At 35.2% G+C, this 21,127-nt stretch overlaps 2 protein-coding genes across 2 annotated transcripts; one reads left to right on the top strand and one right to left on the bottom strand.

Moving 5' to 3' along the window:
* Positions 1-15,876: 15,876 nt before the first annotated feature.
* LOC114536732 (complement C1q-like protein 3) lies at positions 15,877-17,083 on the bottom strand. The gene is made up of 3 exons (XM_028558081.1): positions 16,948-17,083; positions 16,671-16,751; positions 15,877-16,490 (listed from the first exon to the last, which is right to left on the bottom strand). The coding sequence occupies exons 1-3, from the start codon at positions 17,059-17,061 to the stop codon at positions 16,083-16,085; spliced, it is 603 nt and encodes a 200-aa protein (XP_028413882.1). The 5' UTR covers positions 17,062-17,083; the 3' UTR covers positions 15,877-16,082.
* A 1,749-nt stretch (positions 17,084-18,832) lies between these two features.
* Positions 18,833-20,944, top strand: LOC114536712. The gene is made up of 2 exons (XM_028558065.1): positions 18,833-18,999; positions 19,267-20,944. The coding sequence occupies exons 1-2, from the start codon at positions 18,833-18,835 to the stop codon at positions 20,942-20,944; spliced, it is 1,845 nt and encodes a 614-aa protein (XP_028413866.1).
* The last annotated feature ends 183 nt before the right edge of the window (positions 20,945-21,127 follow it).

Below are 21,127 nucleotides of genomic sequence, written 5' to 3'. Positions count from 1 at the left end.
ATTCTTACCCAAATTAAAATCTAAACTTAATTGGACAGCATCAAAACAGCGGTTTATTTGTTCCACTTGGAGGAATTGCCGTATCATATGAGCGAAATCAAATCGCTCATCGGAAAATTAGCCAAAGATTTCGAACTGTGCACACTGACTGTGCACCACAACTCTTGGGGACAAAACTATGACGTATAGATAAATACGGTCACATACACTTTTCAAATACTAGTATTTCGCGCCAAAACACACTTGCGACGACGAAAAATAATAAAAACATTGGAGGGTAAAAGTATAGCTGAAGTTTATTGTTTTCCAAAGTATTTCAAGCGTCGAAAAGCATCTTGTTCTGCCTGGCGATTATTACTCCAGCGTCAGCAACTGCGTTGAAAATTCGTCCAGGTTTCGTTGTTTTTTTTTGTTTTTTTTATTATTTTTCGTTGTCGCAAGTGTGTTTTGGCGCGAAACATACTAGTATTTGACAACTGTATATGATCGTGTTTATCTTGATTACAGTTTTGTCTCCCAAGAGTTGTGGTGCATATCACGTGCATGCACAGCTCGAAATTTTTGGCTAATTTTCTGATGCGCTGTTTGATTTCGCTCGCATGATCATAATACGGCAACTCCTCAGAGAGGATCAAAGAAACCGTTCTTTGGGGTAAGAATATATTTAATACATGTAGATTCTGGTCTCATTTTTAGCTCGCCTGCACTTTAGTGCAAGAGAGCTATTGCTATAGTCTTGGCGTCCGCGTCCCCGTCCCCGTCCCCGTCCCCGTCCCCGTCCCCGTCCCCGTCCCGTCCGTCCCCGTCCCCGTCCCCGTCCCCGTCCCCGTCCCCGTCCCCGTCCCCGTCCCCGTCCCCGTCCCCGTGCCCGTCCCCGTCCCCGTCCCATTATTTTCAACTTATCTACTTAAGGAGTCTATTTGTTGCAAAAGAACCATTTACCAGGGGGGAGTGAACATTATACAACAAAATATAATGATAAGGTCAATGTTAAAATGCTATAATTTTTCTATACTTTGGCTTTACATCAGAGGAATCATTATCAATATAAGTCATCAATATGCATTGTGACTATTTATTGCCATTTGGTATACATTTATACAATAATAAAGAGAGTTTTGCTCAAAATTATTAAATGATAAGGTGAATGTTAAGCTAATTAGCATAATGATATAGCTCTTTTTTGGAGTTTAATAATGGTCTACCTCTACACCTACAATAACCTCATTAATGTAGATATAATAAATAATAATTCAAATATAACCTAATATTATTAATATGTATATACAAGCTGAATGTAGAATGTGGGAAATAAAATGTTGTTGTTGTTGTTGTTGTTGTTGTAATGATAAGGTCAATGTTAAGATGCTATATTTTTTAAATATTATGGCTTTACATCAGAGGAATCATAAATATAAGTCATAGATATGCATTGTGACTATTCAGTGCCATTTGGTACACATTTATACAATAATAAAGACAGCTTTGCTCAAAATTATCAAATGATAAGGCAAATGTTAAGCTTATTAGCATCATGATAAGGTCAATGTTAGAGTTATCCAGAGTTATCACGCTCATTACGATTTTCAGGGCTATTGTGTAGCCCTGTTTTTTTTAGTTCAAAGTTGTAGCTGAATCATATTTAAACGAAAACTATTGTACAACCCTAAGCAAAATGAGAAACTTTCAAATATTTTCACCTGTAAGCTACCATTTGTTTGTATTGTACATGTACAATTATAAATTATGAGATTGTGTTGTGACATGCCGTATCAAAATTGAATCGCTTAATATAGAAATCATCAGGGAGTGAAATATATAAAACATAGTCCAACGTTAAAGTTTAAAGAATATTGTCAGATAATTCGCAATTACAAGCTTTAGCACATAAGTATTTATAAGTAGAAAGCCGATAGGCTCGGAATGCAAAGGCAAATGGCAACGCATGTGACATATATTTGCATATTATTTATGTAGATACACATGCAAATATTATTAAAGCACCTATAAGATTTATGTACATACCTTTTCGTTGTTTGATGCATAATCCTTTTTGTGTAGATATAAAAATCCAATCTTGTTTATTTCATAAAGCTAGGCGCACACACGACGATTTTAGTCGGCCGATTCCTGTCTAGATTGTCTAGATGGATGTTTTCATCAAAATGTGGCGACTGGCGATCTATACTTGGTCATAATATTAGACCAAGTAGACTCGCGTACACGCGCGAGGCGCGAGTGCCGCGAGAGAAAGGAAACATGTCTGGGCAAGGGCTGCCTATATGTCTAAACCTGAATGGACCAACTACCGTAAAATCGTTGTGTGTGCGCCCGGCTTAAAGCAGGGACTTTTGCCTGGTCCGTTAACTTACCTGTTGATATCACGTGCGCGGATTGCGAGAAACGGAAGAAATATTGGTCACAAATAAAACTAATGTAATTCCGAGGCCAGTTTTGGCCAGTAATTCTGAGGTCACAACTAATATCTGAAGTTTGTGCTTAATATTACCTTCCAACGCGGATTTTAGCCTTGTAATTTGTAATAAAAAGATCGGTAATTTGTGCTTCATACAGATACCTTTCATACAGAGTTTAGCCTTATTCTAGACAAACAGTGCAGGCGAGCGTTAGGTGATTTCAGCACCTCTCTGGTAATAATATCGCTGCTATTTCGCCGTTTAACAAGATGTGGTAGTGTATGGGCGCGTTGACATGCCGCAGTTTGCACAGGATTGAAGATTTATAGTACGATCTGCTTCTTACTAAATGTCCACAACATTTTTTTAAGAAATAAGTCTCTTTAAAACCAACTCAAGCACATGCTATTGTTAAATGACTGGTAGACTACCAGGATCATTTTATCTACTCTTTTCTATACTCATGCTCATTTTACCCTTCGGAAACTCACTGGTAAACGGGCTCATGCGCAGTGGCGTAGCCAGCCTGACGATTTAGTCATGCTATGCAAATTTTATGTTATTATCATTATTCATTTCTTTACAAATTCATTGTTTCAAAGGCAATGAACTACAAAATATTAGCATAGCATGACTAAATTTTCGGGCTGGCTACGCCACTGCTCATGCGAACAGCCTCTAAATCGTGTAGGTATTTTCGTTTCAACGAATTTTTACAATTTTTATAGAAGAAATGTAAGATCAAATACAGCTTGAGTTAATATATACGAATTTATTGACTACAAATTTGTTTTGTAAGGCAAGCAGAGCTTACCACACTCATCAGGTGAATTTATAAACAATATTTAAAATACGCGCATTCTGTTGCCAAAGTTATATACACTAGGCCCTATAATTTATACATGGTGAAGGTGACATAATATGTACATATATGTATATTAATCGTCCTATTGTTTACCAAGCAATAAACCTGATTTCCGGGCATAATATACAGTATAGTCTGCAGGAATTCGTTTAAACTTGAATAGGATGCTCATATACATTCTCCTTGCTGCAGCAGAACAAAGCATAGAAGAAACCCTTTTTCCGACGACAAAGAGTACAATCAATAATCAATATTGTTATTAATATTAATGATAACAGCAAAGCAGCGAGGAAAATTTTTACCGATTCAATGTATATCACCAGTTCCGCTTCTTTCCCTAAAAAAGATCGTTTTCTGTGACAAAACACTGACAAATTACCATGCAAATTCCATTTTGTTCGATTAAGCGCTTTTAGGTTTGCAGTAAATCCGATAACTTCTTCTATGATCACATTTTCTATTCGCAAGATTTTTAGTTTTTGCTTGTAATCTAATATTTCAGAATTATCGTATGTTCAATTGGTTTTTCTTACCTTGGATATGTGAACCGTTTCCAGTGCCTTCTGCGATCTCTGCTAATGACGGCGATGGATTAGGATATCTGTCAGAATTTATCACTCCGTTATCGTATGCCTCGCACTTGATATCATTCGTCAGCAAAAAATTCTCAGTTTCACCAGATGCCGCTTCTAACTTCTCAGATTTTGTATTATTTTCCTTCACCACGCAATCAGGCAAGCATTGTTCAAACGGGCGATATTTAATATGATGGCGAGAGTGATTTGGAATGAGTTTATATCTTGTGTTTGTTTTGTTACAATGATCACATTCACAATGCAGGTTCTTTGGATTTTTTTTATACTTTTGCAGGTAAAGTTCCTCTGACACTGTAATTAGATATTCAAATTAAAATCAGAAGGATATACCTAAACATAAACCAACGTATATGATGTTAGCTATATGATGTAGCAGAATACCAGACTCACAATCTTATCAACCTCCACCATCTATTTCTAGTATTACATTATGAAATCGGGAAAGACTGTCTAAGGCAGGATCAATTTTAAAATCCATGCACACTGGTATTGCATGCAAGAGTGGACGTCTTTGAAAAAAAAACGCGTCGTAATGCATGGAACTAAAATGTTATGATTTTGTAAATACGATGAAGGTAGCAAAGAAAAGCGATTATCTAATATAAATTTATGTGTTTATGCATAATTTATTATTCTTTTATGCCAATAATGCATGCAATATAGCGCAAAGGCCTAAAGCCGCGTTTTTTCGAAAGGCGTTTAGCTAAAAACGGTGGATAAGCCAATGTTTAAAAATACTCTCGTATCTCTTGTAAATGACTGAACCTGCATAAAAATATTAAATATGTACCTCCATTAACTATTTACATCGAAATATTTCGTCTCGGTTGTTCAATAAATAGATAATTTTGTTTTCCATTTTGAACTTATCCACCGTTTAAGCTAACAACCGGCTCCTGGGGTATTAAAGAGTTATTATACCATGGTCATGGATACTCACCACGATTGTTAGATGTCGTGTTATAAAGTTTCCTTTCTCCGAGATTTCCACATTTACAAGACGTGTGATTGAAAACTATATACTTATAAAACTTTTTTGCGTTACCAGCATCCCGAACGTTATTCGTAAGATCTTGAACTACTATTTCGATATTTGTCATCGTTGCTTGAACGGGATATTTGGCATCGCATTTCAATATATCCTGTTGGCCAATTTTAACGCATCGGTAAACTTCGATAAAATATGGGGGTCTGGATTGCGGAGTCGTAAAGTTGTCATTATAGATTGAAACCACTTCTTTTTGCGGCCCTAAACAAAGTTATTATTAGATTTATTATGTGTAGATCACGAGAAAAGTATATACACGCCCATGCTTCGTAACCGAGCAAATAATAGGACTACTTTTACATGAGGACTTTTACATGAAATTACGTTGGAAATTCCATCCCTTCTACAACAGTAGAAAATTAATTCCGCAAAGAGACATTTTCTATTTTTGAGATAAGATATAAAACAAGAAAAAACAAGAGTGTAAAATCTCCTAAAGGTCTGTACAACGGTAACATAACGAACAATCTTCTCAGTTCAGTACAGTATTTTAAAATGAAACTTGTGTCCTAAGTATGGTTTTAATTTAAGGTACCAACTTTTTAAATTATTTTTTAGACTCTAGTGATGCAATAATTTTACAACAACTATTCAATTTAAGAACAGTCGTTAAATTATAATAAGAACACTGATAATAAAAATAGCTAGCGTGTCAAGAATTTAAAAAACTCAAATCGTAAAATCTAGAAGTTTAATTACCTGATATTTCATCGATAAATGCCTCAGTTCCCAATACGAGGAAGAAGGATACAAAAAAAATCAATTTGGCAGAGTACTTAAATTTTTTTAAGACAGCTATAAGAATGTAAATTATATAATTATAGCTAACAATAGCGTGAATATTGTCATTATAACACCCGAAATCAAATCAAAATAGATAATTTTACTTTAACATTTCCACTTACGCATACTGTATGCGGCAACCTGAAACGTTTAAAGGATAATCTTTATTTCTTCTTCTTTCTTGTTCCGCGGCTGAGATGATTATGGAGCACAACTGACCGCCCCAACCAGCATGGGCTTATATATAGCTATGTTTGGCTAATGTATAGCTATATTATACTCCTTATATGCTATAAGATTTATAAAAATATTTGCGAAATCGGAAAGGCGTATGTTTGATAAACGTATGACGTGTAAAAACATTTACTATGTTTAGGAATTACAAAAATTAATATTCTTGAGAAGTGCACTCAATTGTATCTGAGACTATTAACATAAATTCAAATACAGGGACTCAATAAATGGCGTTCAGCCGGTTAATTGTCGTAATTCATTGGTGATGTTCTACGGCAATGAGGTATAAATTTCTTTCGAAATACAAAAGAATTTTATGCATCAATCACCATGGAAAATAGTCGCCGCCGATATGAAGCTCGATTTTCAATATGACAACAATAAAGTATTATTGTCGGTTATTATCAATGAGTCAAATCTTTAGTCTTTCTGCATCATCATTTTCTCATTGGATCATCATAGACATTGAGTCGGCTACAGATCGGCGTCATATTGAAACCAGGCTTGAAAGTTAAGTTTTATTTTACGCAAAATAGAACAAATTCCGAAGGTAGACATCTTGTGCCCTTCGGAACTTGTTCTACTTTGTATTTTTGGTAGTTGCCTGCTAGCCGTGGCTGCAGCTTTAGTTTCGTACATTATATTCCCCAACATGAAATATTTGCCTTACAATATAACGTCCTCGTGCTAAATCTTGCCAATAAAACTAGTAATACAGTGAGATATTGTTGCGAGAAAGTGTAAAATTAGTGGTTTTCAAGAGGGAGCAGATCCGATTCACAAGTAACTGACGATTTAAATTTCTGGGAACCGGATGTTTTTGCACATGTCTCGTGAACTGGTTTCGGTGGAAATGGTTGAAATAGACGGGAAAATCTCTCTATTCCTTCCTCTCTCTGCTGCGCGTGTAGATTTTTACCATTTTTGAACCCAATGTGCATGTGAGCGTTTTTTTTGGGAAAAGTATGCAAAGTTTGTAAACTTTGCAAGGCTTTTTTCCGCATTTTATAATATTTCGCAACAAAACTTTAAGTGCAATTTAACTATATTATTTGGATCCTTCTAGAAGCACAGTGTATTTTTTTATCAAGGAATGGTTACATAAAATTTTAAACTTGTGTAGTTAAACCCTTAGTTGATTCGGAATGTTACGATATGATTGGCCAATTCTTTCACTAACTATACAGGGGGAGTAAAATTTGCCGCTGTAATTGACAAAAAGTTACCCAAAGCGAATAATTTATCTGTTTAAAACATAACAGAACTTCCTTTAGGAATTTGAATGCAATTTTAATCTTGCGCCAATAACAGTTACTGTAGTCTGTATAGTCTGCAAGCAGTTTGTCGGACGCCAGGAATTTATATATAAATCAGTTAATATAGTAAATGGTAAGATTGAATATACCAAAATACGGACCCCTAGAGGTATTTCGGTATTGTTCAGCATATCGCGTCAGTTAACCTTTTACTGCATCCGCTCCTGCCAATTACATTCTTTTAATTAACCCTGAATATTATTATTATTATTATTATTATTATTATTATTACTAAAACTTTATTTCACGAGGGTGACACTTGACAGTAATAATAAGATACTAATAAATTCGTGGCCTTCTTACAAGGGCCCAACTAAGCAAATCTGAAGAGTATGCCCATATTGCGTGTAGCATACATGCATGGAAAACATGCGCGCTCATCTGGCATGATACAACACTTGATTTTAACTCGATCATTCCATATATTTTCGAATTTCAAATCAGCTACGACCCCCTACAGAGCGATTCCTTAATTTCCGAAAATATTCTAACAGTAGATCGTAGAACATCACCAGTGAATTACGAGATTAGTCGTTGCCCTATATATTTTATTTTAATCGCGCATCCCTAAGCACACTTCCAAAAATTTTTTTCTCTGCAATTGCAAATGTTTTTACAGGTAATAAATTTATAAAACATACGCCGTTGCAAATGTTTTTACAGGTAATAAATTTATAAAACATACGCCTTTGCAAATATTTTTGTTTGCCAAATTTCTCCTTTTCGTCCATTTTTGTGCATTTCAGTGGTTCCGAAACGACAAATTTAAATTACACACCTTTCGTGAATGTATTATATACTATGTACTTCTTCCGACAATTCGTGTCGGTATGACTTAAACTGCACGTAAAGCTATATAAATTTGACAAGCGTAAGGAACCTAATTTTGGCGTTTATTTGTTTAATTGAAAGCCCGATTGTTCGAGCACTTTACTCCGGTATATTTCAATAATTCCATAGTTTCTAGAATTCTAAACCAACAAAATTGACATACTTCACATACTTCATTAATTAAAGGTACTGATTTTTAAACAATGCTTGCAAACACTGCATTGCAACAATACCTCATTTTCACCTTAGCTTAGGTATAGCGTAGCCACATAATTTATATCAGTTCAAGCAGGTTTGGGAGGGGGGTCAGTTGAGCTTCATGGTCTTCTCAGACGCACAAATTGTAAGAAGAAACGAAAATTATTCTATAAACTTTCAGGTTGCAGCAAACAGTAAAGGTAAGTGGAAATATTAAAATCAAAAATTTCAAATAAATATTTTGATTACATGTCTGCTTGGGCTGTTTTAATAAAAAATATTAACGTTGTTTGGACATTTAAATGTTATTCTTTTACCTGGCGTACAAAAATTGAAAGACTCTTGAATTTAGAATTTTTGTCTTGGTAAGGAAATCATGCACTGATAATTAAATAAAGGAACGTTACAGTAGGTAGTGATTTTGAAAGTTTTGTTGCAAAATGTTGTAAAATGCGAAAAAATATGATATTGTGAAAACCGGTTTCCACATCTGATTTCAAAGTTATTTCATCACTTCCTTATGAATAGGGATCTCATCACTAGTACTCATGAAAGCCACTAGCCTTACACATAATATTAACCCTGTATCCATATATGTGCTATCTGTTTTACTCCCTTTCCTTCATTTGTTCTTTCAAATTTGGTAACCGTTTTAGAAGCATAAAGATATTTACAATTATAAACCAATTGCAAGTCGCATTTGAGCTGATATACAAGCCAAAGAAGGCAAGCCGAGTTGGATATCAGGCATGCATGCATGCATGTATGCGAGAGCGAATGGTATAATTGTACATGATTTTTATTATATGGATGGGTGTATTTTGCGAAGTCTAAGAACTAAAACACTAGTAAAACTTATACGCCACTACATCCGGAGTACAGTGCGGTTATTTTCCGTGTGTAACGTTTGGCGCCATTTTCATTGTTGTTGTGGTGAACATACAAATGGTCTTTGGTTCAATATCAAACGAAATTAACGTTGGATATACAAACGCAAACATTTGAAAGACTCTTTAGACAAGTAAAATTTATTCTACTTTAATGTTTAGGCTACAACTTAAATAACATTCGATTTTACTTAAATGCATGATATTCACGGTGAAAAATTACTATCCAGTGCATGGATAACTTTTCCCCATTTTTAACAACCGGCGCCAGAACTTTAATATATGTATAATATATTCTAATGATAAAATGTAGGTATATGATGTATGTATAACATATAATACATCATGCGTATTCGCTGCAGCATAGATTTTTCCATATGTTTCCCTGTGAGCCTCTTTTTTATCACAAATACTAGCCGTTCAAAGGGCCAAAGGGGCTGTTTACCTGCACACTTTTTGGCCTGGGATGATTTCAGCCCAGCAGTTAATTGATAAAGGCAGTATGTTAGTAGAGCTATTTTGAATTTCAATCACACGTAAATTACTATTTGACGGGTGTTTGTTTATGTTTTAAATAAATATAAGTATTGTCATTAATTTTTACCTATAAACAAAAAAGCCACACATTTGAATCGTGAATAATAGCATAGAAATTATGCCATAAGTCATGCTAAATCAAACGTTTCAAGCTTAAAACATGCACAACATTTCATGCTTCTTTTCGATGGATATGCATGACGCACGTACGTGCATTAACTTCGTCCTCGATTCGATATGGTGTAATATTACGGTTTGGCATACTTTTTTCAACTGTTGAAGGTTAAAATGATAACTTCTTAGTTCTTACTTCGTAGGTGGACAATAATTCAAAATTCATAATACTGAAAACGTCAACAAAACCGTAAAACGCCGCTTCATATACTTGAACGGAAGGAACGGAAGTGATATCACTGATATATTCCTATGTTGTTACAAACAATAAACATTAAAGTCGAGATATCATTTTAAACGTATATACTATCCAATTAACATTTCGATTTTTCGCTTAACTAAACATCCGCAGTGTATTATGTGCTGTTCATCGTAACATCTGCCCGTGCCGTTACGTCGCTATGAACGCATCACAAAAACGTATAATTATAATTGATTTTGTATAGCGCACGTTGTGTGCAGAAGTTCGCGTTTGTGAAGGACATCCACTTTTATATACACAACCACGCAACGGATATGTAATACCAGTTGATTTTATCGGCTATTTACGCTTTATAAATGTTCATATTCTCTCCACTCCACAAAACAACAATATACAGTAAAATATAATAATTTATCACATTCATTAATGATGTATCGCATTTTGCATCTTTATTCGAGACAATTATATGAACAGATAATAAGTATTTACCGATGGTGATTTTGCTTACCATCGGTTCCGACGGTACCACCGTACAGAGGTTTTGGGGGCCTATCTGAATACCCCACGCAGGCGAAGCTGCCCAAAAATGCAGGCGTGACAAGCTTCTAAAACAAAGCGCGCTTGACAATAATTTTCCACCCCCATGGGTACGGACGGACAGTATGTACTCACGGAAGTTCAATTAATTTCTCCACCCGTACCGATGGAGAATATCTATTCACCGATGGTATATTTAACTCTCCATTGGTACCGACGGATCTATTTACCGATGGTGAATTGCCTTACCATCGGTACCGACCAAGCTACCTTAGCCAAAAACGCGTTCCAAACTATTTTAAATAATTCAAAACTAATTTGTTTTCCCCAAAATAATGAAAAAAACCAAAAAATTCAAAGATATAAATTTATGAAATCAAATTGGCGTTTTTTGCAGACAGTTTTTAGGACTCTGCTAAAAACAACGTATTGAACTAAACGAGACATCATTCTATCAACTGCAACCTGAGATAAACAAGGTGTCTGAATTTCAGACACCTAAAACAAATCTGACTTTGCCAAAATCTTATATATTATCGACAAATGATAAATTGGGAAGCTGAATTTCAGACATCTATAACACGGCTCTAATCTGCCAAGATCGTATATATTAGCCGACCCGAGATAAATAAGGTCTCTGAATTTCAGACACCTAAAATGGTTTGAGTCTGCCAAAAATTCAAAATCATTTCATGTTAACCAACAAGCGATAAATTTGAAAGCTGAATTTCAGACACCTAAAACGGCTTTAGTCTGCGAAAATCTTTTATATTAACCGACCTAAGATAAATTAAATATCTGAATTTCAGACACCTAAAACGGCTTTAGTCTGCGAAAATCTTATATATTAACCGACCTAAGATAAATTAAAGTATCTGAATTTCAGACACCTAAAACGGTTTGAATCTGCCAAAATCTTATATATTAACCAACCTGAGATAAATTAAGGTATCTGAATTTCAGACACCTAAACGGTTTGAGTCTGCCAAAATCGGATATATTAACCGACCAGAGATAAAGGAGGTATCTGAATTTTAGACACCTAAAATGCCGGTCCTTCAGCCTGCCGAAAATGCCTGCAGCGAAACCGACCTGTGAAAAATTGGGTAGCTGAATTCCAGAACCTAAAGCGACTTGAGTCTGCCAAAATTTAGCTTACTTGCAGAACTTCACATCACAACCAAAATACTAATGTCAAATGCAAAGAATCATGTATATAGAATTATATAATTAGTTTTATAAAAAAAAATTATAAAAAACAGCAAATTACAAATGCATTGTCATTTGCAATTGACACAAATTTTGCGCATTAATTACGTTCCTTGCTTCCTCTTCATTGGGTGTTAAGCATAAAAAATTCCTTCCTTCCTTCATGGCTGCAGCAGCTCCAGCAACTGAAACAGTCATATAAATAGATCAATTTAGTTGGAATGTTATACTGCATAATAGAATTATTTAATTATGTTTTTTTACGGGAAACTACTTTAAAATATACTGCGCGATTAGGTGACTAAACTGCATGGAGGAAGAAAGCTAGTGATCCAATGATAGTGCGTAGTTTCATAGTGGGACACAGCTAATCAACCTTCTCCTTTTAGCTCCCATATTGAAAAGGTTTCAATTTTGCATTAACAAGAAAGTTTCTCGAAATTCTTGTCAACTTGACGAGAAGCCTAATTAACATTTAAATAAGACAAAAGAAATTGTCTAAATAAAGATCAAAGGGCTGAGGTAGTTGAATGAACCACTATACGAACAGAAATGACCTTCACCACTCAGAAATTTTACACTCTGACTAGCCATCTGACTATCTGACTAAATGATTGACTATGTCCTATCTGACTAGATTATTGACTATTGACTACATAATGCGTTTTAGAGGGAGTGGCAGGAAACTAATTCTATAGAAAATGACTGGCGAGCATCATGGAGTTTAAATGGAAAGTATTTTTCCTCAAGAGCTGACGAAGAAGCGTGTGTGCCTGGCCAGTCGGGGAAAGTTTTCACGATGTTTTGTGCAGCGAAAGCATTTGTATACTCTCAAGTATTGTAGTGAAGCCATCTGTGTTGCAGTCAAAAGGCGCAAGTTTTTTCAGTTTCAAAATTAACATTGGTTAGGCCTGCCGCAGAAATTTGTTTTAAATCTGAGACACGAACAGAGTTTTGTATAAAAGTCATGCAGGCAAGACATTGTATTACATATTCTTTCGTTTTTGTAGGTGCGGGTGGGTGGTCGCAACTTCGTTTTGGGTGGCAAAAAAATCGCTCAAATTTTTTAATTATACAATCTGCCCGAATTTTAACTTTTACCAGATTTGTAACAATAAACTTGGTTAAGCGCCGGATGTACTTTCAAGAAAGTGTAACAAAAATGCCCAATTAGCATACACATATGTGACATATATTACAAAATTTGTTTTTTTTAATGTACTGCGATTTCCAGTTGAGCGTGGAATTGCGAAAATCTTGTTCGTTAAGGCGATTCTCCATTACATCCGCTTTGCCCGCGCTGGCGAAGCGTGCTTTGTTTTTCAGACCCGTCACGGTCGCATGGACAGAATTTCAAAAGCCGCTTCGCCCGCGCGGGTGAAGCGTACGGTAATGGAGAATCGCCTTTAAGTTTTGTAGTCTCAAAGCAATGTTTTTTGACGTCATCTAATAATAGGGAGTTTACGATCTACCACGCGGTTAGCTCGACGTCGCCAGTCAATTATTTTGCTATAAATGAGCTGCAGGAAATTGATTATGCTGCTAGGACTCTGAAATAATCATACAAACGTTTTAATTGTGCAAAGAACCTCCTTTATCTAGCTGATATTGCAGTTTCATTTAAGCTATCACGTTGCCGCTGCTTTCATGTCATCGAGAGGCCGTGAAAATGCTTCATTTGAAGGTGTCGTGAGAATGACAACGCAGTCATGGGACCACAAATTATGCATACCTATTGTCTCGCGTGTGGGGTTTCTTTGACATAATCAAAATTTGGAATCGGAAATATTCACTAAAATAACGAAAACATAACCAACATTCAATAAAGATAAACGTGTGTAAAACTGCCTTCCTTATGCGGATAATTTTAGTTATCTTTTTGGTGGTTTTGGCTATAAATGCTACGGAATACGAGACCAAAAACAACACTACAAGATCCCGTAAGACCCAAAAAAGACCACTATGTCATCTTCCATCAATCGTTCACCGTAATAAAAAAAAATGCCAAAACAATGCCTCATATAATGAAATGCGTCATACCTTGCTGTATTCGCTAGAATTCGCCAGTGTTCGTTGTGAAAATATAAATAACAAAACGCGCATTGAACACTGGTATAGATTTCTATTTCCTTGCAAAATAATGCTTTGCGAGCTTGTCACGTGATCACCTGGAATTCATAACACATTCCAACACCGCAATGTGGTCTCTGTTTGTTTTGTAATTTTTTCAACTATAGAAACCAGCCTCCTTTCTCTTACAACAGTAGAGACGCCAAGTTTACTATTAGTAACAACGACAAGGCCTAGCAAAATGAACGACTCTTTGTCTTTAAATACTACATTAAATGTACCCGTGAGGCTTACTTTAATCAGCGAATTTATGTAAAACTGGTGGGTGGATAGAGCGGGATTGATAGCGGCGATGAAAACAGAAATATATTTGTCTATTCAAAGCATCACGTGCGGCAATAATTATAAAATGTATGTATATCATCAAAGAGAGTAATAATGACTTAAATTTTCTTTTAATTATATGAATTGATTGCCCTGCGTGCATGCATGTATAGCGAAACGTTTTTATCTGTTTTAGAGGAGCTCGAGAGGCAAGAAAGCTGATGCTATAGAAAATGACTGACGAACATCAGCTATCCCAGACTTACGCCTGTATTCAAAAAGCTCACTCACACTCATACTTATCGAGTGTGACATATAAATTTCGTTAATGCAGATCAATGAGAAAGTTTTTTCTGAATAGATGGAAAGATATAAGGTAAATCACTGAAAATCAAGCCCCTGTTTGGCTGGAAATACCGCCATTGAAACGTTATGAGAAGATTAAGATCTCCCACTCAATGAGTCAGTTGAGTGTGAGTGAGCTTTTAGAATACAGGCGTTAGTCTCAGATTTTAAGTGCATTAAGATACTAATTCATAACACATTCTGGCTTCTCCATTTGGTCTGTGGTACATCTGTAAAGATTACAAGAGACAGCTCAACCAACGTGCATGCCTATAACATTATATTTACGCACTTATTCACGCTTTTGAGTTGTGACAATCATACTAGTATATAATTGTATCGCACGAGTCTTTTCGTTCAAAACGTAATAAAATTATAAATAATGAATAAAAAATCGAATATTAATTAACCTTGTTTATATGCAACTTTGGACACCATCGAACACCTTACCTAGTGGCATAGTTAATGACTATGAATCTCTGTCTTTTGAGAAATTTAAAAATCTATTTAATAGCCATTTTGAAGGTCAGTCCGGAATATAGTTAAAATGGACATTAACAATATCTTTAAGATAATTATATTCATCAATCACAAAACTTGTTTGATGTTTGAGCATGTGTGATCTCGAAACTTTGGCGAAACACTTGTCCGAATTATATTTGTATATTTGTGTATTTTAGATTGCATGCTTGTAGACATTTAGGTCTCCTTGAAAATCAGATATAACTGAAGGGCCTGTGAATCGGAAAGATTAGTGGACATCTTTACAGATTTAAGCTTTGCTGTTTCCCAATTTTTAAAACTTTAAAATTTATTTCACGCTTCTCGGAATATCGGTTGTCAAAAACGAGCTCCTATAAAGAATTTGGCTCCCGTTCCCTTTAAAATTGTGACCTTCCCAGGAAAACATACGTTAACGATATTTCGTTGAAACGAAAGGGTAACTAGAGGACGATCTGGCATAACGTTCCAACGAATCTAGAAAACGTTTTCACGAATTCAGTCAAGAATACGAACGTGTTAAAGTAAGACGAGAATACGAACGAATAAATAAACGTTCAGTTAAAAGCGTTCGAACTATTTATGAACGGTTTTAACGAATTAGTTTGAAGGCTTGCTGGGCTAGATATGATTGACGCAAAATGTTATTGACTAAATAAAAGAATAGGAAATATGTGTCAAACAAGTAACATGTGTTAGCGCAACTATGTATGCATATAAATTTACTTTCATTTTAATATTTAACTAAAATTATATATTAGCTCTATATAAATTACTGAAATCACATTATTTTATACTTCTTATACATAATTACTGTAAATCTGATTTGTTGAACCAATTAATTTTTGCACTTTGGTTACTTTTTCATACAAAGTGAATAAAAATTTGCAAAATAATTTGGAATAATATGAAAGTTCTTACATGATCGATATAGTAAGTAGCACTTTAGACAATGCGCATGCATGCATGCATGATGCCTGAGTGAGCGCTTAATTCTGGTCATTGTGATTATTTTTGGAAACTGGCTGACAAGAGAAATCCACCGAATTCGGTATATCGACCAGTCCCAAGAATTGCATAGGTACTACCGTTAACCAACTCAATCCAAAAGGTGTCACCCTTTTCCAAAACTACAAAAATTGTTTTCGTCAGTTGATCGTAAGTTTTGTGGTTTGCATGTATTTCACTGATCATATTATTATTCTTTAACAGCTTAACGTGAGAGTTGTATCCAACACGTTGAAGGTACGTTGCAGTAAACTGGTAAAGACCTGCAGTGGGAGCAGTAAATTTTCCGGTGCTTGGATTGTAGCCGTTTCCAATATTTAAAGCTACGTCGTTGAATTTAATTGCGCAATCGGCGTAGTTAGGTCCGATATTACTATTTGTAAGAGTAGCTTGGAAAGCGACCAAAGTCTAAAATAATTATTAATGTTAGGATTTTATTAGGAGGATTAATAAACCATGTTCAGCAATCCAATATAAAAAAATCGAATTTTTCTAGCTTTGCTAACACTATAATCATAACACCCTAAAAAATTAATCCCCATTTCTTCTCAGTTAATGAAATAATTTACAGCCGATAAATTACTATACCTGTCCTTGAATACCAACGCCTTTTCCGTTAACAATGAAATCACGCATACCCTCTTCAAAATTTAGCGTTATACCCCCATTCTATGCGGAAAAAAACGAATATCTTTCTCAGTTGAAACAATGTTAAAGGTATATAATGTAACAGCTCTTTCAATCTTTTTTTTAAAGAAAAGTTCTAAACTTTTCACGACTTATCGGGCGGGATTTGCACACGTTGATCATATTTCATAAAACCCAAATCTGAGTTGAAACATGGAAGCGATATGCAGCAACTTACCAAGGGGACGTTTAAAGCCCTCCTTTCTCTTACAACGGTAGAGACGCCAAATTGACCAGTGGAAACAACCACGAGGCCGAGCAAAACGAAGTTAATAGACGACAGGCACGACATTTTTTTTTATGATCTTTCTTCTTTAAAGGCTTCCTCAAAATGAACTTGACTTTTACTTCAATCAGCGAATTTATGTAAAACTGGACGGATATGGTCGGCTATGGAAAAAGAGATATATTTATCTAATTTAAGCATCACATGCGACAATAATTATAAAAATTATCTATTTCTTTAAAGCGCTTACCAATGAATTACGCATTAATGCAGGTGTAGGCGAAATGCTTTCATGTGTTTTAGAGGGAGTGGACAGAAAACTGCATGATCCTATAGAAAATAATTGCTGCATCCCTGCAGACTAATTCATAACACATACCGGTCTGTGATAGTTTTGTATATTTCCAACTATATAAGAATTTGTCAGCTCGGCCAGACTGCATGCTTATGACAATATAATTATGCACTTATGCACGCTTGCGTGTGAGTTGTGAACATCATCAAAATTTATCCATTTACCATCAAAGCAAGTCTATGCTATATTATCTTATCACACGAGATTTTCCGTTGAAAACGTAATTGATTAAAAATCGATTATCAATTAATCTTTTTTGTGCAGCCTTGGAATTCAATTTGTACATTTTTTCAACTATAAGAATTACAAAAGTCAACTCTCTAGTTGCATGCCGAAAACAATAATTATGCTCTTATGCATGTACGCTGGAGAAATGTGACGAACAAAATCCTTCAAAGCAAGTACTATAATGGCCCCGACACTCTCTTAAATGTATAATTTATCACACTAGTCATTTCGTTCAAAATATATAATGTTTATGTAACCTTGAACGCCAGCTCAGAAAATTTCTGAAGCATGTGCATTAAATTAGGTGATTAACTTTATTTCTTTTTATCTATTATTACACTGAATGGCCCAAATGTTCTGCTGTGTTTCAGAAGGAGTGGCAGGAAAACTGATCCCGTGGAAAATGACGTTCATTGAACCTAGATAAAGATTCTGAGCGTATTATAAGATGCTAATTCATAACACATTCCAACACCGCAATGTGATATCTGTTTTAAATATTTTTAGACTATAGGAATTACAAAAGTCAGCTTGGCGAGCCTTCAAGGAAACGAAATGCAGCAACTAACCAAGGTGACATTTTAAGCCCGCCTTTCTAATAGAACGGTAGAGAGTGAAGCAAAATTGGCCAGTGTAGTAACAAGCACGAGGCCTTGTAATACGAAATTAACAGACAACATGTACGACATAATTAATTTGGCAATCATTGTCTTTAATTATAAAATAACAATAACAACTAGATTGGCGATGAAAACAGAAATGTATTTATCTATTTCAAGAATCACATGCGACAATAATTTTTGAAATATTTCTATACCTTCAAAGCGAATACTAAAGGCTTAAATTCTGCTAATCAAGGCATTACCCTGCATGTATTGTATTATATACAGGAAATGTGTTCACGTGTTTTAGAGATAGTGGCAAGAAAACTGTCCTGTATAGAAAATTATATTCATTCATAACACATTCCGGCACCTAAATTAATTTTGGTCTCTGCTAGTTGTAATATTCCAAATATAAGAATTACAAAAGATAGCTCGGCCAGCCTGCAGGCTTATGCATGACAATATAACAATACACGTATGCACGCTTATTCGTTGTGACAAGTATTACTCTTTCCGAAGTTCAAACGAAGACTGGTGCCGAGTTTTCCCCCTATAGAATTATGGGGCTGAATATGGGACGCGGGAAAATGTAAATTTTTCAAATTCAATTTACATTTGTAAAAGTTTATTTACTTAAATGTAAACAAATATGGACTTATTAAGGTCAAATTCGGGTGATTTAGCACTCGAAGAAGAAGACATACCAGGTGCAAAACTTCAAAAACCCGTGGAACAATGTACAGTTGCAGTTTTGAAGCGGTGGTTATCATGCCGTGGTGCGAAAGTCACGGGGAAGCGAGAAGAGTTAGTGAAAAGGTTTGTTCTAGACTGACTTGCGGTTCCAAGGTTTTTTAAATCGATAACTTTTATTTGATATGTGCATGGGAGAGAAGCTTTATTTTTTAATCCCTCCTAAATAAATATAAAATTTTACAAGAATTGCTTCTCCTAAGATATAAGAAACGATGTGAATTCATGCATTATTCGTAATATTTGATATGTGATTTTCTCTTAAGTTGTTTTGTTTAAACTTCAACTTTTCATATGTTTTATTTATATTGTCCTGTTTTCTTTAAAAAACAGGGTCAATGATTACATTAAAAACGGACTACACAAAAAGTTAGTGGATCCAGATGGTGGTGTAAATTTGGCAAAGAAAAGAGTAGAGTTTGGCCTTGCTGAAGAAGTACACCCTCTAGAGAATGAAAATTTCCCTTCCTCTGGGTTTGAGTGTGGAACAGTCAATCTCCCAAGAATTTCTTATCGCAACATTTGGAAGTACTTGATAGAAGATGTCGAACTAAAAAAGCAGTTGTCCACAGAAAAGCCTATTGTTAAGGGCTACAATTTTTATAAATCTGGCCATGTACTACAGATTTTCTCCAAAAAAGAAGACAATAATCACTACGTTTTAAGCAAGGTTCGTCCATCAATGAAAAAGGGAAAAGTGTACACAGTAAAGATTATCTTTTCGTTGAATGGCGATATTTCCAATGCATTTTGTTGCTGTCCAGCTGGAGTTGATGGTCGATGTAATCACCTTGCAGCAACTTTGTTCTCAATAGAAGACAAAACTAGTATGGATTATGGTATGATAGCTTCTAAGGCAATTTGTGAGACACCATCAGAAAATGTACCATGCACATCAAAGCCTTGCACATGGAATGTTCCTGCAGGAAAACGCAAACTAACATCACAACCAATCCAGTCTGTAAAATTTCAGAAACATGAATATGGGAAGGTAACCAAACATTTTGCAAAGGAGTATGGTGATGTTCGAGCACCCCATGAAAGAAGTACTTCAAGTTGTGACCTGAAAGCTTTTTATAACAAAGTAAAAGAGGTTGAAGAAAAGACTGGCAAGATGATGGGCTTAAGTTTAATATTACCACATGATCTTCCAGAAGTTACTGATAATTCTGCTGATGCAACTGAGTCACAGGGTATTTTAGAAAACCTGCATCCTGATGAATATCTGTGGAAAATAACTTCACCAGACAAGTCAAATCCTATGTCACTAAATGAGATTTCTGCTAAGGCTGAACAAGTCAAAAAATGCTTGTTTAATTCAGCTAACAACCGTGAGCTAATTGAGAGCAAAACCAGGGACCAACATAATTCCATGCTGTGGTACAATGTGCGTAAGCCAAGAATAACTGCATCACAGGGAAAAAGATGTCTTTTGAAAGAAAGCACAAGCCCAACAAAGGCAATATCTGAAATACTTATGTACAAACCAAAGGTACAAACATGTCAAATGAAGAAGGGAATTGAGATGGAATCAAAGATTATTGACAGGTTTTGTCAAGAAACAGGAAATACTGTAAAAAAATGTGGGTTCTTTATATCTGAAAGTCATCCCTATTTAGGTGCTAGTCCTGATGGAATCACCGAGAAAGGAAATTTGATTGAAGTAAAATATGTAACTTCTAAAGAAGGTGAATCGATGGAGGACACCCCATGTAGATTAAGAATCTACAAGAAGAATGGAACCAACATTGAAATAAACAACAAGCACAAGTACTATCATCAAGTTCAGCAACAACTTTTTTGTAGTAATTACATAGCTTGTCATTTTGTTGTGTCAAATGGTGTCTGGTTGCACTCTGAAGTAGTTGAATATAATACCACCTTTTGGAATAATGTGATAACACAACTTGAGACATTCTATTTCGCAAATATTTTCCCAGAGTTAGTATACCCCAGGGTACTTTACAATGAACCACGCTGGAATAAGGTCATACCTTTTCCAACTGAGTAAATAAAAATTGCAAACAAGGTATTAGCAAGTTTATTAATCTAACATCTGCCACAGTTTAATTTTTTGTATTATTTAAAATAAATTATTGCATGCTGTTCCTTTCTACCCATTGGATGAAAACATGTGAATTATTATTATAGACAACTGCATTTTAACTACATTTTATGTAATCATTGGCGGCCA

Source organism: Dendronephthya gigantea, unplaced genomic scaffold (assembly GCF_004324835.1).
Source record: "Dendronephthya gigantea isolate DGI-Jeju-01 unplaced genomic scaffold, DenGig_1.0 000143F, whole genome shotgun sequence".
NCBI lineage: Eukaryota > Metazoa > Cnidaria > Anthozoa > Malacalcyonacea > Nephtheidae > Dendronephthya > Dendronephthya gigantea.
The sequence above is the reverse complement of the archived record's forward strand: the minus strand, read 5'-3'. Positions and strand labels throughout refer to the sequence as shown.

Coding starts and splice junctions, on each gene's coding strand:
- LOC114536732 (XM_028558081.1), bottom strand. CDS start 17,061: ATGTCGTGCCTGTCGTCTATTAACTTCGTTTTGCTCGGCCTCGTGGTT. Junction 16,752..16,947: donor GGGCTTTAAACGTCCCCTTG/GTAAGTTGCTGC, acceptor TTTTCCGCATAG/AATGGGGGTATAACGCTAAA. Junction 16,491..16,670: donor GCGTTGGTATTCAAGGACAG/GTATAGTAATTT, acceptor TAATTATTTTAG/ACTTTGGTCGCTTTCCAAGC.
- LOC114536712 (XM_028558065.1), top strand. CDS start 18,833: ATGGACTTATTAAGGTCAAATTCGGGTGATTTAGCACTCGAAGAAGAA. Junction 19,000..19,266: donor CGAGAAGAGTTAGTGAAAAG/GTTTGTTCTAGA, acceptor TTTAAAAAACAG/GGTCAATGATTACATTAAAA.